Source organism: Onychostruthus taczanowskii, unplaced genomic scaffold (genome assembly GCF_017590055.1).
Source record: "Onychostruthus taczanowskii isolate IOZ18803 unplaced genomic scaffold, ASM1759005v1 scaffold83, whole genome shotgun sequence".
Lineage (NCBI taxonomy): Eukaryota > Metazoa > Chordata > Aves > Passeriformes > Passeridae > Onychostruthus > Onychostruthus taczanowskii.
This window is the reverse complement of record NW_024506221.1, coordinates 436,739-452,653: the sequence shown is the minus strand read 5'-3', so window position 1 is coordinate 452,653 and position 15,915 is coordinate 436,739. Positions and strand designations below refer to the sequence as shown.

General features: G+C 40.7%; 1 protein-coding gene across 1 annotated transcript in view; it reads right to left on the bottom strand.

The window, feature by feature from the left end:
* Positions 1–10,086: 10,086 nt before the first annotated feature.
* The window catches only part of LOC121346612 (chondroitin sulfate proteoglycan 4-like), a 33,463-nt gene continuing 27,634 nt past the window's right edge, over positions 10,087–15,915 (bottom strand). The window contains exons 9-10 of the mRNA XM_041424575.1: positions 12,805–12,988; positions 10,087–12,461 (exon numbers count right to left, since the gene is read on the bottom strand). Of these exons, the coding sequence (XP_041280509.1) occupies positions 10,423–12,461; positions 12,805–12,988 (2,223 nt within the window). The 3' untranslated portion in view covers positions 10,087–10,422. The remainder of the gene's footprint in view (positions 12,462–12,804; positions 12,989–15,915) is intronic.

Sequence of the window (15,915 nt, the reverse complement as noted above, 5' to 3'; positions counted from 1 at the left end):
AGGATGCCATTGGCCTTCTTGGCCACCTGGGCACAGCCTGGCTCATGCTCAGCTGCTGTCACCAGCACCCCCAGGTCCTTTCCAGCCACTCTGCCCCAGCCTGTGGCACTGCCTGTGGCTGTTGTGATCCAAGGGCAGGACCTGGCACTTGGCCTTGTTGAACCTCACCCCCCTGGCCTCAGCCCATCGATGCAGCCTGTGCAGATCCCTCTGCAGAGCCTACACATGTAGGTCTGGATCAGCAACAGGAAACACTGAATGTTTTCTTTGTAAGACTGGGGGGAAGAAGCTGAAGGTGAACCTGAACAAGGGTAGAACCAGGGTCTATAAAACACACAACCACAGGATATTATTCATCTTGCTGCTCCTCATTTTCCACCATTCAATATAAAATAAATGACCACTTTGTTAATGAGAAGAAGGAAAGGAGAATCACTGATAAATTCTGGACTCAGTACCAGATCATCAGTGGCTTTAGTTAGTTATTTCACTATTATAAGGAGTACCAGCACAGACAAGACACTGGGAAATTCCATTAAACCTAGAAAACTCAATAAAGAGATGACAGTGTTATACAAACACCTGTTATGTCAGCTTTTCCCAATGCATATTCATCTCCTCACACCATCCTTACTATATGTAAAAGATTACTGCACCGAATGAAATATTTAAGCTGACTAAATTTTATATCAGCTTCCAATAAAAAAATATTTTTTATTTACACTTGATGAGGGCCCTTTCTTTGTGCCAATATTGCTCCTAACTATTTGTAGCTTAGACATATATAGCTCTTCGTATTGCTTTCAGGTAAGTACAGAACCAGGTTTTGAAACGCACTGACCTGAGAAACCTGGTAAGATGTCACAAGGGATTCTGCACCCTTATGTTATTATTCCCACTCTCAAAAAGCAGCATTTAATAAAAGTTCATTCAGCAGCAAGTTTGGGCAGTGTTCTGTGAAGGCTCCTGCATTTTTAAAAGCAAGTCAAAATAACCTCTTCCAAAATGATTCCAAAAGAGCAGGGGTCTATGAGTGTGATTTTGTGTTGCACTCATCTGAGAAAGAGATTCCACCATGGTGAAATCACATCTCCTGCCAGCGGGACCCATTTATTGGATTTTAGAGAAAACAGTAGAAGATGGAGCAACAATTGGAAAACAATCTGTCAAGACAAAGAGGACATAGTTGAATATAACCCATCAAAACTTGAAAACCAAGTAAGCATTGTTGCAAAAGCAATGGGAAAATGTGTCTGTTGGATAACTGCTGTGTGGCAGTAAAATGTCAGAAAATTTGCTGTCTGGGGCTGCAGGAAAGTGCGATGATATGACTTCTGTGGGACCATTTATGTGAGAACTGAAAATAACAAAAAAAAAGTTGTAAAACAATTGGAATAGAAAACCCCTTGGTATTAACATCTACAGGTGGTTGTCTGGAGAAGAAAATGTATGCAATGCTGTTGTTGCAAAATACCTGAATACTTAGACAAAAACATGCTGGGAGTCAGTGACTTTACATTAAAAAAAAATTACAAATAAAAACACCAATGTAGTGTGTTAGACAAGGAGCATTAGATATCTGAAAAAACTTTTCACAGTAGCTACTGATACAGACCTGGAGCTGCCTGTGCCAAACCAAAGGAACAAGGTCTGTGTCATGAAAGAGAGGTTGGTTTCCAGCTGTGGGCTGCAGGACAGGGCCAGTCTCCGTTCACCATGGACTGCCAGCACTCACCAGTCAGTGACTCAGGTAACAGCTACGCCAGCTCAGCAGTTCTCCCCAGAAGGCCCTGGAGGGTCTTCTGCAGGAAAAAATATTTTCCCTTGCTTTTTGCACACAGTAATGGAAAAAGTACACTCACCTGGTTTACTGAAGTCTTGACCCTGGTTCTCTGGAGAGCACCCTGCATGATTTAGTGTCCTCTTGCTCCTTCAGTATTTTCGCCAAGAGCCTGTATGGCTCACAGGTTTGGACTCTCTTCTGGGAGTGGAAGGGGACATTTTCTCAGTCAGAGGCAGAAGGTTTAAATCTGGATTTCCCCAATATTACATGAATGCCCCAATCACAATCCTTACCTAACCACACCAAGACTTTCCCAGGGTATATGGGATTTGCAAACCTAGTTGCAAGATGTAGGCTAGAGCTAGATCACTTGAGACCCTGAACTGCCAGCCCGGGCTCTCTCCTCCATCAGTCAGTAGAGTGTAAATCCAAGGCAAGCCTTAAGAAAGGCTATTCTGATTTCAGCATTTTCCAGTGAAACCAGGCACTGTCAGGCTCCTGCTGGGATGTTGAAGGTTTAGTGAATGCTGGTGTATGTTATCAATATGCAGGTATGGTGATTTCAGGACCTTGTTGCTCTTTAACCTCAGAGTGAAAGAGCTCAATTGATGTTCTTCCTTTTTATCAGTGGTTATGGCCAACCCAGGAGATTTCACAGGCTGAGCAACACCCTAGTGCTAACAGTGCTTGCTCCCATTACACCTCTGTGTGAGATCCCCCTGAGTCAGGTTTGAAGGAGCAAATTCACACAGAGGAGTCACTTCCAATCAGAGAGGCTACAGATTTGCTGTGTAACTATCCAAGTTTCCAGCATCCATCTCAAAGAATGTAGGCGTCCTGTTTATCTGCCCTAAAAGCAAGAAAGGCCATGCCATTTCCTGTGTCTGTGGAATCTTCAAAGGCAGTTTGCAGAGACTTTGAGTCAGACATCTCCCTCTTTCCATAGCATGTGATTGTGAGGAAGCTATTAGTCACTTGTGTAATCTGTTTTAGCAGGGGACAAAAAGTTGAGGTCAATCAAATACTTTGTAAATATAAGTATCTCCTAGCAGGAAAACAACAACTTCCATTCCTCTATGTAAATTGTAAACAAGAAAATAAAACACCTTTCTGAGATGCTTGTTGGGTACTTGCTTTGGTATTTCTTAAGCATATGCTGTCAGTATAACCAGTTGGATGATTTACCCACGCAGCATTCAAACACATTTCCAGTTACAGCTGCTCTGCACTTGCTAAAGAAAGGCACTCAGCCAAAGTGGACTCTGCACTGGCTGTACAAACAACTGGCTTCATCATTTTTGCTGTTCCTTGAATCAATAGCTAAGAAATAAACAGGTCCACGTCTTGCATACCAGAAAAGTGTGTGTAGGCAAAAAAAATTTTGCTATTTACTTCAAATTATTCTACAGTTATCCACGTGCAGCGGGGTTGATGTGTTTTTTACCAAAGCAGTAAAAGTTGGACAAGTTGTCAACAGCAGCCATGCTATTACTTGAAATACACATATCAGCTCCAAGAGGTCTGGAGTTACAAAGCCTTTCAAATATTCAAAGAACTAGAAACTTTCTGTTCCAAAATGTATGTACAGGAACATGTTATCATTGAAGTTTCCCATAAAATAAACACGTATTGGTGACTTGTGGCCAGTGAGCAATTAAACCACATAACAGTTACTTAAGGGAGACAAGTGAATTCCTAGGCAGTCAGACTTGTTAAAGAAAATGACAGCACTCACAATGGAGAATTACTTAAACTATCACTGAAGTAATAGGCAAAACTGCATTCAGTATGCACATCCATCCTATACAGACTGTAGCCCTAGTGCCTGGAAGGAGATGCAATGTTTACAACTATTCCAGTATCTGACAGAAAGTCTGATTTATATTATACATATATTGATTTTTTTAAATTTTATATATATATGTTTATATATTCTTCTTCTGTGTTTGTGTTTCTCAAAAAAGAGATTGGTTTGTTGTTTTGGAGTTTTTTTTAAAGAAGATAAAACTCTAAAGCAGAACATGTACTTAGGCATTTCTTAGCAAAGAACTGCCCACTGCATATAGCTGCCAGTATGAGAACTCCCCAGCAGGGTGGCAGTAGGACATCTGTGAAACTAGATCAGGGCTTCACTGCCTGGCAGCCCCTGAGAGCAGAGCAACTCCTTCTTCTGCAGCTGCATTGAAGATGCAGGAGAGAGCCTCCCTCTGACAGCAGGAGGAGGGCAGAGAGGCTGGGCAGTGAAGGCTCTCACCCTCCGTCCGTGCAGCAGCCTAATGGGACGTGGAATAGGCTGCTAAATGTCCAAGGTCTGCCAAGCACAGCACAAGCTGAGCTTGGTGCTGAGGGAACAAGCTGCTGCTTCCTGAGCTGTGGAGTCACACAGAGACACCACGAACCCACCATTTTACAACTTTCAGGCTTTCTGGGGTACCAATAAAATGGAAATGGGTTTAAAGTGCCTTTAAGTTTAAATTGTGGGTTCAGATTAGAGTAGGCCATTGCAGAGATCAGTGGTGACCAACCATTACCTCCCTCCTTGCTCTTGAATGGCACACACAGAAGTACTTGTCTTCTGAGGGCAGATTCCATGCTGAGAACCAAGCAGATGTCTCTGAATCCCAGAAATCAGCACCACAGAGAAGACTAAAGGAACCTAAGTGCTGCAACCAGGAACAAGGTGACTTCAGGAAGGAAAACAGGCATTCACTGATGATTATATTGCAGCATTCCTAGAAGCATATAGGACTCACAGTAAGACCTCTGCTGCCTTACTTATAAATACCTTTTGTATCTGCAGATTGCTAGATTTACCATTAATCACTAATTGCTTCCAATTAATACAATCAGTCAAAATCCACAGAAAGTTCACCCTGTTCCTTTCTGCACTTCGACCAAGACACCAGGAACACTGCAACTCTATTTTTAGGTAACATTCGTGCCAACAGACCTAACATCTGAATTACACCCCAGGCAACTTAACTCAGCCAGTCAGGGTGGTGGTTATATAAAGCTGGATTTTAGTGATCTGATCTGATGAACTCCACAACTGGACTTCTTGAATGAATCCTCTTAAGTCAAAATTCAAAATGTTCAAGTCATAGATTATTTGTTTCTAATAGAAATAATAGCTCTTGCCCGCTGCAGAGGGAACAAAAGGAAAGGCAAACTGAGCTTCTAGATCTTGACACTCATCCCTAAGCAGGACTCTCCGTTCTAGTAGGAGCAAAACTCACCTTGACACTTTCTTTTCCCAGGCAGTGTGGCAGATCATGGCCCGTTTGCCTAAGGCACAGCTCAGCACATCATCTCTGCCTTTCAAACAAACCCATGGGTCTGCTTCCAAATTACCTTCCCATTTTTAGAAACTCCATCTCATCCCAGAAAGCTTGCCTCTGTAATCCTCCTATATCTCTCTGCTTCTCTAACCAACTCCTTCCTCAGCACTCACTGCCAGCAAAGCAGCTTCCCTGGGGCTTTGCATGTCTCAAAACAACTTCCTACATGTCCCTCCCTAAGAGATTCAATTTCATTGATATGTACTTGAATGCCTATACTTGTATGTGAAAAGCAACCTCTTGATTACTTATTTTTTATTATTTCGAGAAGATTCTCACCAATGTGCTTTCATGCACCACATCTTGTACCTATGCAAGATGAAGTGTATGAGCTGGAGCTGAAGTGATCAGTCACACATTTTACATGGCATAAATTTATTCCAGTATATTGCCTCTGTTCTTGCAAGGAGTTCTGACACTCCCATCCCAATGCTCAATCTGCTCCTCCTTTGTTTTTCCCCAACAAATTTATGTGAAGTAATACCCCTCTCACTGTGAAGCCATGCAAATGCTTCGCAGTTAAAATCTCAAACTGCAACTCATTTCATGTCTAGCAGTGCCTACCAGCATGTATAAGGCATTCCCACAGAAACAACCAAGCAGCAAGACTGGAAATGAGGAAATGATCATGTAAAGCAAGCATTTCACCATGCAGAATCTCCATACAAATAGATGTGAAAATATAGATTTCACCAGTTGCAATGAAAGAACATTTTGTTCTGGGACTGCACTTGGGATATGCAAGCTCTGGCAGGAATTACTTAGCTTGAAATGAGTGAAGATAAATTAATACAGTTTCCATTGAATATGCCAGGACAATTATTTTCAGTCTGTATAAAAATATTCACAGAATGTATTTCAACATAGCATCACAAGGACTGACTTGAAAAAAGTGGTGCAAAGCAGATTGGAGGCCACGTAAGTAGACTCTCTGTTGAATTTGGAATTGTAGAAGGTGCAACAAAAGTTGTAGCTGACCCTCATCTATAAAGAGAATGTAAAGGGTTTATGACCATTTCTGTCCTATTTTCTCTTCTTTCCAAACCAGTATTTTCTGAGATGCAGGAGGGGGACACAACTCATTACAGCTGACAGATTTCTGTGCACAGGGCACTAACGCATGGTGTACAGGAAGCTGCTCTCCAGGGCCACCAGCATTTCTGATGTCTCAAGAGGACGTTCCTTACCTCAGTTTACAGGAACGACTGCAAACCAGCTAAGTTCTGATTGAGAAAAAGAATTGGGTTGAACAGTGCATTTGGTGTGAGGTTGGGGTGAGGGGGTACTTTCAGTCAACATGAAAATCAAAGAAGAAACAGCACTAATGTATTAACATGAATGTATTTAAGAACTTGATATTTTAAAATCAGATGCAGCTAAATAACAGAAAATCTTTCTGAAATAAACCCAGTGCAGTCCTCACTGCACAAGTTTGAGCAAGTTCAAATCATTGCATTTTATTTTGATGTTGCTGGACACAACCAGGTTAGGTGCACAGTGAGAAGTGTCTCCTTTTCCAGCCACACACACTGAGTGGCACTGGGCACAGCACATCATTCATGCCAACACACGTGCAATTAAAAAAATACAACATCAGAAAACTCAGAAGAATGCTGTTACTGGCAACGTGATTCCTTTGTGTCTCTGTACTTCAGAGGTCTTTTAAAAAAGCACAAAAACATTACGTGTATGGATTATAAACAAAAAGTTTATTGATTTAATATATGTTTTCAAGGCACTTTCATGTTGCAGTTTATAACTCCATTTGGTAAAAAGGGGAGTCCTTCAGAAACACCATCTTCACTAAATAAAACACACAATTTCAAGGCCAAAGAAAACAACCAACATATTCAAGCCAGATTCTGACCATAAAATATGTGTTCCTACAATCTCAAAAAAATCCATAACCACAAAATAGGGTAGGTTTTTTTGCATTTTCTAGATTGATTGCAATTTAGGAAACCCAGTATGAGATTCATCACAGCTAGTTTTTATCATCTCAAACCTGGACTAGCTAAGCCAAAGCAGACTTATCTATACTAAATACCTATGTATGAACAAGATAAACTGTCCTCTGCCAAAAAATATTCTGCACTGTCCACAGGGAAAGTGTAACATAATCAGAGTTTTTAATTTGGGGTTTTTTTTACTAGGGATTCAGGATGGGATTTTAAAGCTAAATTATTATGTAGTTATCAGTTACAATATTGCCTCTGCATTTTGCATTAAACCAAGTAATCACTGATTAACAATAAACTTGCATTAATACAAAGTTTTCATTAAAACATTCCATAATATGGCAGGCACTTCGGCACAGTTGTCTCACAGCAGCAAAAGCTGAGGGAGAAATCTGAATGCTGGCACACTTCCCTGATTAGTTAGGTATTAAGGCTGATTTTAACTACAAAAACAAAAACAAAACTGAAAAAAAACCACCTCTCAATGCTTTAAAAACTGAGCAAAATGCACAAGATATAATCCTGTAATTGCTAATCTACTGGAAATCAACATCTCTTGTCAACCAACACCATTTCGGAAACAGAGCAAGATTTCAGCCCCTTATGCTAAAGCTGAAAGAGCCAGCATAAATTCCACCACTTCTCTGGATGTTCTTATGTAGTGCTTTTTTCTCCTACCATGCAAATGCTCGAACTCAAGAATGCCCATTCAATTGTGGAGTTATAACTGAATAGCAGTTTTTTGACTATTACATCATGGTCTCATTTTTTACGAGCATTTTATTTACCATCTCATTTCATCACCAGCACTACATCAGACCTGTGTTCCATCTCCACCACACACTAAATACCACAAATTTAAGCACACCTGCCTTTACACCAATATACTTATCAAAATCTCACAAAGAACACGTTTCATTTCTATTTATTTGTTCACCCTGCCACAAGCTGATTTTTTCACCAGGCTCCAGGAGTTTTCAGCAGTGCTCTATTTTGGTATCAAACTGCAGGTACACTGTGTGGAAGGATCTGGAGCATGAGGTGTCTTTTGCTCTCAACAGGAAGTCTGAGAGCTAGAAAAAAGCGAAGCATGCGTATTCATGTATCAGGAAAGTGCTGAGATTAGAATTCTTTATTCCTCTTTGGAATGTGCCCGTGTGTAAAGGGATCAGGTTGCTGCCACCATCTAGAAGGCATTGGAGGCAGGCTGCATCAGACAGCTGGGACCTGGAGGAAGCTGGTGTTGGTAGAAGGCATCCCAGGAAATGGCAAGAGACATACAGCTGTACCTCCACAAAGCGTGCAGGGGTGTCCCTGTGGTGGCTGGCAACACCACCTCTGGGCTGAGAGTCGCTCAGAACAGTCCCAGAGACCTCCTCAGGGAAAGCGGGAAAGGTCCACCACACACAGATCTATAGTGAGATCCAGCTGAGACACCGGAACACCAAGAGCCCTTTATGCTGATCAGATGCTTGAACTCACACACTGGCATCAGGGAAGATACAGTGATGACAAATGTAAAAACTGTGTAACAAGGTTCTAATACATTTTAGTTTGGGCACATGAAAGGTTCATACCTTCAGTCTCTAGCGCTCTCATAACTTGACCAACTGAAGATGTGGCTTGCATATTTTCCAAGTATGACATGGACTACTCTTCTTGAAGTGGCCTCTAAAAAATGCACCACAATCATGTCTGCTCATGGCAGAGGTGGTAAAGATGTGGACTACTCCCACTACTCCTGTGTTCAGCTCCCAGAACACAGCAGTAAGCACATTTTACATCTGGCCCACCTTGTGGGTGAACATTTCCCATTAACTAGAATCTATAAAGTACAGAAACACACTTAATCATCAAAAATTTTAGAAATCAACCAAAACAAAGTAGTATGAGATAAATACCACCAAGGATCTCAAGGTCAGCAAATCCATTCTACAAAAGCAAAAATGGCAGTACCTGAATAAAATTAGGCCTAAATTCCAGTGTTTATGAGTGGATGCAGTATTGAGACTTCTGAGAACAGAGTATTTACAAAGAGGTTGGATAGAACCCATAGCAATTTAAAGGCGAAATATAGATGAAAAGTTCATAAGAGACTGGTTATGATCACAGTGCCATTTTTCCTTGAAATCAATTCATTCTTTGTAGTCAACAGGAATTATATTATTTGTTCTCAGTGAAAATAAAATTGGGCCTTAAGACTGCACATCACTACTGAGCTTGGATTTTCAAAAAGAGTGAAATATTCACTTTGTACAGAAATTATTGCACACTTTATCACAGAGCAAAGGTGGAGTACATAGTACTTGGTAGCAGTGCATAAGGCATATTTGTTCAGTATTCTGGAAGATGAAGGGTAAACTGTGAAACTTCCAAAGAGGATACACACTACCTTCAGGATTGCTTCTGTCAGTAGCTTCAGGACCCATGACAATATGCAGCCCAGGCCTTGATTCTACTGCCATCTGCTTGAGTACATAGACTCCAGAGAAAGTTGTGTTTGCTTCACTGAAAGCAGAAGTTACCCGTTTTCAGGAGCAGGAAATTTTATGCACATCCGGACCTAATCTAAGCCTAAAGGCAATTAAGCACACTGACAGACAGATATCTGTCAGGCTGACTGACAGATACTCAATTTTTGCCATGTGGAGTAGAGTTAAAGGATATCTTTTAGCAGTTTTCAGACACTAAAGCCTAGAGTTCAGTATAAAATCAGGAAACAATAAACCAAAACAAAACCCAACAGTATCTCACTGTATTCCACCAGAATCCTTATCCACTGCTGTATTTTTGTTGCTGAATTCTGGATATCAAGTTTAGTGACCTGTCAAAATATTCAGTTTTGTTTCTTTAGTATTGGCCTCTGAACAGCCTTCAGGTCAAAATTACATTATTGAAATTAGCATCATGGAAAAATTAATTATTGAAACAATCTGAAGTTCTTCAGAGAAGTAGTGATCCAGAAGGAATAAAAGACCTTTATAGCAAAATCATTTAAAAAAACCACCCCAACAATTCCATAAAAAATACATAACCCATGACAGAACATTCTATTTTACCTTTCATGAGAAATAAAAAATACTGCATACATGTGGTGCACTCAAAATCCATGAGGCCAAATTCCCCACTGAATTAAGTGAGAACTTTGCTGACATACCAACTGCAAATCTTCTATCATGGCCACTGTATTCAATAGGATTTTTGTTATTATTATTTCACTGGTATTTAGATTTCATCTAACACACAGTGTATTTGACTCATTTGATAAATGAGTTTATATGTCAACAATATATATTCAATTTTCCATACAACACCAATTAGCAAGACCAAAACTGGTGTGTAACTATACCCAGTACTGACTGTGCTTCAAAGTTGGGTTTGTTTTTCGACAATATTGGATCATTTCAGGATCAAGATTTAAAAAGCTGTTTTTCAGATACCTCCCTGTAGTTGGAGAAGCCACTGTAGGAAGCAGCTGCTCATGTTTTACTGTCATGAATGTAGAGGCTGTACTTCTCTCAGCCCCCTTCAGGAGAGGAGTCACTGTGACAGAAGGCACAGTCAAACTCCGTTCCATACATCGATCTGCACTACTGAGGATTGCATCTGTTTGACTTTTGACTAAAGGTTTTGTCTTCTCTTTCTTCTGACACATTAACAAAATGCACACAGAAGTAACAGCAACAATGAGCAGCACAGACACCAGGACCAGGGAGATAATAATGTACCAAGGGTTGCTTTCACCAGCCTGCTCTCTGGGACTCCTGGCATTAACTTGGTTTGTAATCTTCATCTCCACAGATACACTTGTTCCCATGGCCTGATTTAACAGTGAACCTTCCTCCCAGTGATTCTGCCCTGGCCACAGAGTTGGTTCAGTCTTCTGTGGTGCTATTGCAGGCTCTTCATTCTGTGAGGAGACTAATGCCTCATCTTTTGAAGTAGAGTGAGCCTTGAAAGTGGTCACGCTGGTTACAAAATGCACTTCTGTTGTAAAACCCTGCACAACTGGAGGACTGTGTGGCACAATGGAATACTGAAAACAGCCAACAGCAGGCTGCACAGCATCTGCCCTGAGTATAAATGTAAATGAATCATTCAACAGACTGATGCCCGTCATATTTGTGTCTATGGCTAGAAGCAAAACACCACTATCAATGTCAGCCTGGGTGAAAGTCTGAATATCTTCAAACACTGCATCATTCACAAACCTTTTCTTAACAATCCTTCCGTGAGAGGGGGGCACTATCACTTCAAATCTAGGATTACTGTTTGTCAAATTGGCTAGCTCAGAAGCATCCAGATCACCGCTTCCAAATGTATAAGCTGCTTGATTTGAAATCTGCAGGTCAGATACAATTTGTACTAAAGGTTTCACTGTGATGTTCAGCACTTGTCCTGTTAAACTGCCTTCTGCAGTAAAAAGCATAAACTCCAGTACGTCACTGGAAGCAGTAAGATTTGTCAGGTGATAAGAGAGCCTTCCCGAGTACAAATCTGCCTGCTCAAATTTAGTAACCTGCTCATTTCCAATCATGAGGTGCCCATATTTGAGTGGCTGAGTTATTTCATACATAATATTAGTGCTTTTTCCATTTGTGACGGCTGACAGCTGAACGTCAGTAATAGTGACAGATGTCTGGCCCTGTGGCAGCGCAACACTGGTAAGGTTGACTAGGACAAGAGCAATTGGTATGACTTCAAGACTAAACAGTTTGTATAAAGGGCGATGTTTACCATCAGTCACACTGAAATAAAACACCCCAGAAGATGAACTTCCATCCTGTACAAACCACACTTTACCATTGTCAATATCAGCTTGTGTGAAATCTTTTATAGAGATATTGAGATTGCTTTTCATTGCTAAGTAACCATTATTGGGGTTGCTAACAATGGTGTATTTCAGCTCAGCTGGAGCATTATCTAAGTCTTCAACTTTCAGATTCTCTGCCCCCAGCATTGACACATCTCCCTGCAGGACTTTCAAGTGCAGTCTTTTAGTCTTCAGTTCTGGAGATTGGTCATTCACTGGGAAAACAGTGATATTAAACATCTCCTCTAAAACTTCACTATGGGGCTTCGTAGCAGGCTTGCTCTTCAGGTTCAACCAAACAGCAAAAGTGAAATTGTCATTTAGAGATTCAGAATTATCATGTATGTACATAATTCCAAATTTGTCCAGTACATATTGGGAGAAGTTAGGCTTTTCTTTGGTAACATTTCGTTCTCCAACAAGAATCATGCCATGTTGGGGTAAAGACATAACCTGATACCAGACCTCATACACAGAGCGCTGTACATCAGGTAGCTTAATCAATAGGTTTGAAGCATCTAGATTTGTTTTGTTGATTAATACTCTACCTCCTTCCTGGACTATGGCACCTGGCAGAAATGAAAAGAGAATCTTAGAAACTGAACATTTTACAGCTGCACTATAAAAGCTTCTGATAGTGTTTTTCACCATTACAGACAGTGGTTTTTTACCATTATAGAAAACAAAATATCTTCTACAGCACTAGGAAGCATCAAACATATGTAGCTATCTCATTTCTAAGGGTGCAGTGAACACAGCTTTCCAAGCTACTACCCTACAGTACTCTCTGTCTCAGAAGTATTCTGGTCACTGCTTACTGAAGAGAAAGAAATTTTTGTTTTTACTCCATTCTTCAGTGGACCTCTGACACATCCAAAACAATTTTGAGCCAAAACAGTGAAGCATTTTTACCTGTATTTGCTAGAAGACGACTATTCTGATCATGCCTATCAATTTCATATGATATGACAACATGGAACATCTGGATATCCAGAGCTGATGGTGGAGAGGATACAGTAAATGTAAAGAAATCTTCTGCACTCCAGTCAGCTGATTCAGCATGTAAGTGTTCATACATGATCACACCTTCATTGACCTGATTCAGGTAAAAAGAAGACAGATGTGTAAGAGCAAGGTGATTATAAACAGAGAAGTGTTAAGGACAGAAAAAGTATCTTAGAACATTGTTCAAAAAGACCTTTGCATCTTAGTCCACGCACAGTATACACAGAATCATAGAATTGTTTAGGTTCCAAAAGATCTGTAAGATCTAAACCAACTGTTAACCCAGAGCTGCCAAGTCCATCACTAAACCCTGTCCCAAGTGCCACATCTACACGTCTTTTTAAAATATCCAGTTGGTGATTCAACCACTTTTCTAGGCAGTCTAGTTCAATGACATAGTCAGCTATGTTTCATAAGAAGAAAGGTGTTGCATTTAAACCTCCCCTGGCACAGACTGAGGCCATGTCCTCTCATCCTACTACTTGTTACTTGGGCAAAGAGGCCAACAGCCACTGCCACAGCCTCATTTTAGGCAGTTGTAGAGAGTGACAAGGTCACCCCTGAGCCTCCTTTTCTCCAGGATAAACACCCCCAGCTCCCTCAGCTGCTCCTCACAGGACTTGTGCTCCAGACCCTGCCCCAGCCCCACTGCCCTTCTCTGCACTCTCTCCAGCTCCTCAGTGTCTTTCCTGCAGTGAGGGCCCAGCACTGGACACAGCACTGGAGCTGTGGCCTCACCAGTGCCCAGCACAGGGGGACAATCCCTGCCCTGGCCCTGCTGGCCACACCATTGCTGATCCAGGCCAGGATGCCATTGGCCTTCTTGGCCACCTGGGCACAGCCTGGCTCATGTTCAGCTGCTGTCACCAGCACCCCCAGCTCCTTTTCCATGGGGCAGCTTTCCAGCCACTCTGCCCCCAGCCTGGGACTGTTATGATCCAAGGACAGGACCTGGCACTTGGCGTTGTTGAACCTCACACCAGTGACCTCAGCCCATCAATCCAGCTTGTATGTATACTGAGATTATCCTGCATTTCTCCTTCTCTTAAGATGGACTCTGTGTTACCAGATAAACACCTGAAAGTAAGTGAAATTTACTGGGCATGAATGCTTAGTAAAAGCCTTACATGAAGAGCATAAGAACCTGCCTCAAACTAATAATGGTGATCACATGTTCAGATGGACTGTATTTTTAGTAAATCAGAGTATCAATGTCTACAGTTTTCTTTGTAAGGACACTAGCAGGGCTGGATTATTTGTCCTGAAAAAGCATATGAAAGGCTGAAGGCTGGAGAAGGACTTTCATGCAATTATTTCCTTCAAATGGCAAAAGATACTTGGTAAAAGACTAAGAAAACCTGAAGGAAGTGTAATTACCACCGATATTTACTCCCACTTACAAGCAAAAAGTTGATGGAACTACGCAGTGGAAAATTTCTACATCACAGCATGATGGGGATCCCCTTTTAGGGGATTCTTAAAAGACAAAAAGGAATTTTGTTTGTCCTCTCCCTGCCTGCACTGACCTTGCCAATCATCATACTCAAGGAATCTTATCAGTCCACTGTGAGTAATCAAGCTTCAAAGTATTGCAATATACTGCAGTAATATCTCCAGAGAAACAAACGAACATATAAGATAAAACCATTTATCTCTTTAGAACCCAAAGCAGTATTTTCAGTTTATTTCTCACCAGCTCGAACTATACCTGAGTTTTACGATCAATACTACAATACATTGGAACCGTAATAGAATTCCTAATGATAACAAGACTAGACCACTTACTGAATCTTTTTCAGTAGATTCAGCATCTGGTCTGCTTGACAATTCATTTACTGGCCTGGAGAGATGACAGCTACACCCATTAAATCCTTGGCAAGTTTCCAGGCAACCACTGACCAGACCTGCACATGTTAGTTTGTAACTGCCAGAGAGATCCCTGTCAGAGATGGCGCTGGTTTTATATTTTTATATTTACTGTTTTAACACACTCCTCACCCCCTGCAAACACCTTGAAGGGATTTATTAGTACACATTTCTATCATATATGCTTGAAAGATGTGAAAAAAAGAAAACAAAATCCCCCTAGTGTTAACACAGATGAAGTTTAGAAGTATAGAATTTGAGGTGTAAATACAGAGAGATTGAATCCCGAAATTACTGCAACAGCCCCCACTGAGATCACCAGGCAAACTGGGCTTTCAAGGTCAGTTTTCTCAGCAGCCTCAAAACCATCCCAATTTTTCTCTAAAAAATCCAGACTGATGTGATAAAATCCTTTATGCACATCTCCAGATTTCTAATTTCCCTATACTGATTTCATTCTTAATGGCTATTATAGGACAAACAAACAAAAAAATAATAGCAAAACGGTATGTTAGCTCAGGGTAATTTTCCAAAACCTCTCTAGGACTTCAAGCTGAGGACAGCAAATTTTTGTAAAAAATAGAGGCACAATACACATCCTTTAAATTCAGCAGTGTTTGGAATCTATCTTAATTGATTGGTCATTTTGGGTTTTTTGACTGAAAATCCATTCTAATGTCTGCGCTAAGAACAGAATGGAATTGGTGAGGATTTCTGTGTTTACTTCTGCAATGACTCTATATAGAAGAAGCTGTGGCTTGCTGTGAGATGAAAATACTTCTAAGATATCACAGAAAGTACTGCAGAGAAAAACAAAAATCAAACATTATGTTGAAAAACTCCTGTGTTACTAAAGACTGTTTAATGTGCAAATAATTTTCTTATATTAGCTGAACAATATCTGTTCAAGAAAAATGTCTTGGAATGCAACAGTAATTTCTGTTTCTTTTTGCTGGGTTTTTTTTTTCCCTTTAGCAACAAAGCAATAAACCGCAACGCATACAACAGAGTTCAGCACCCCAGAAAAAGTAATAACTACTTTTCCAAAGTGAAATTTCAAGTTCCTCAACACAGAATTAAGTCAGCGAATACCCACAGACCTACACTAATACAAAATGGTTTTGAATTCAAATTAGTTTTTCAAGCTTATTA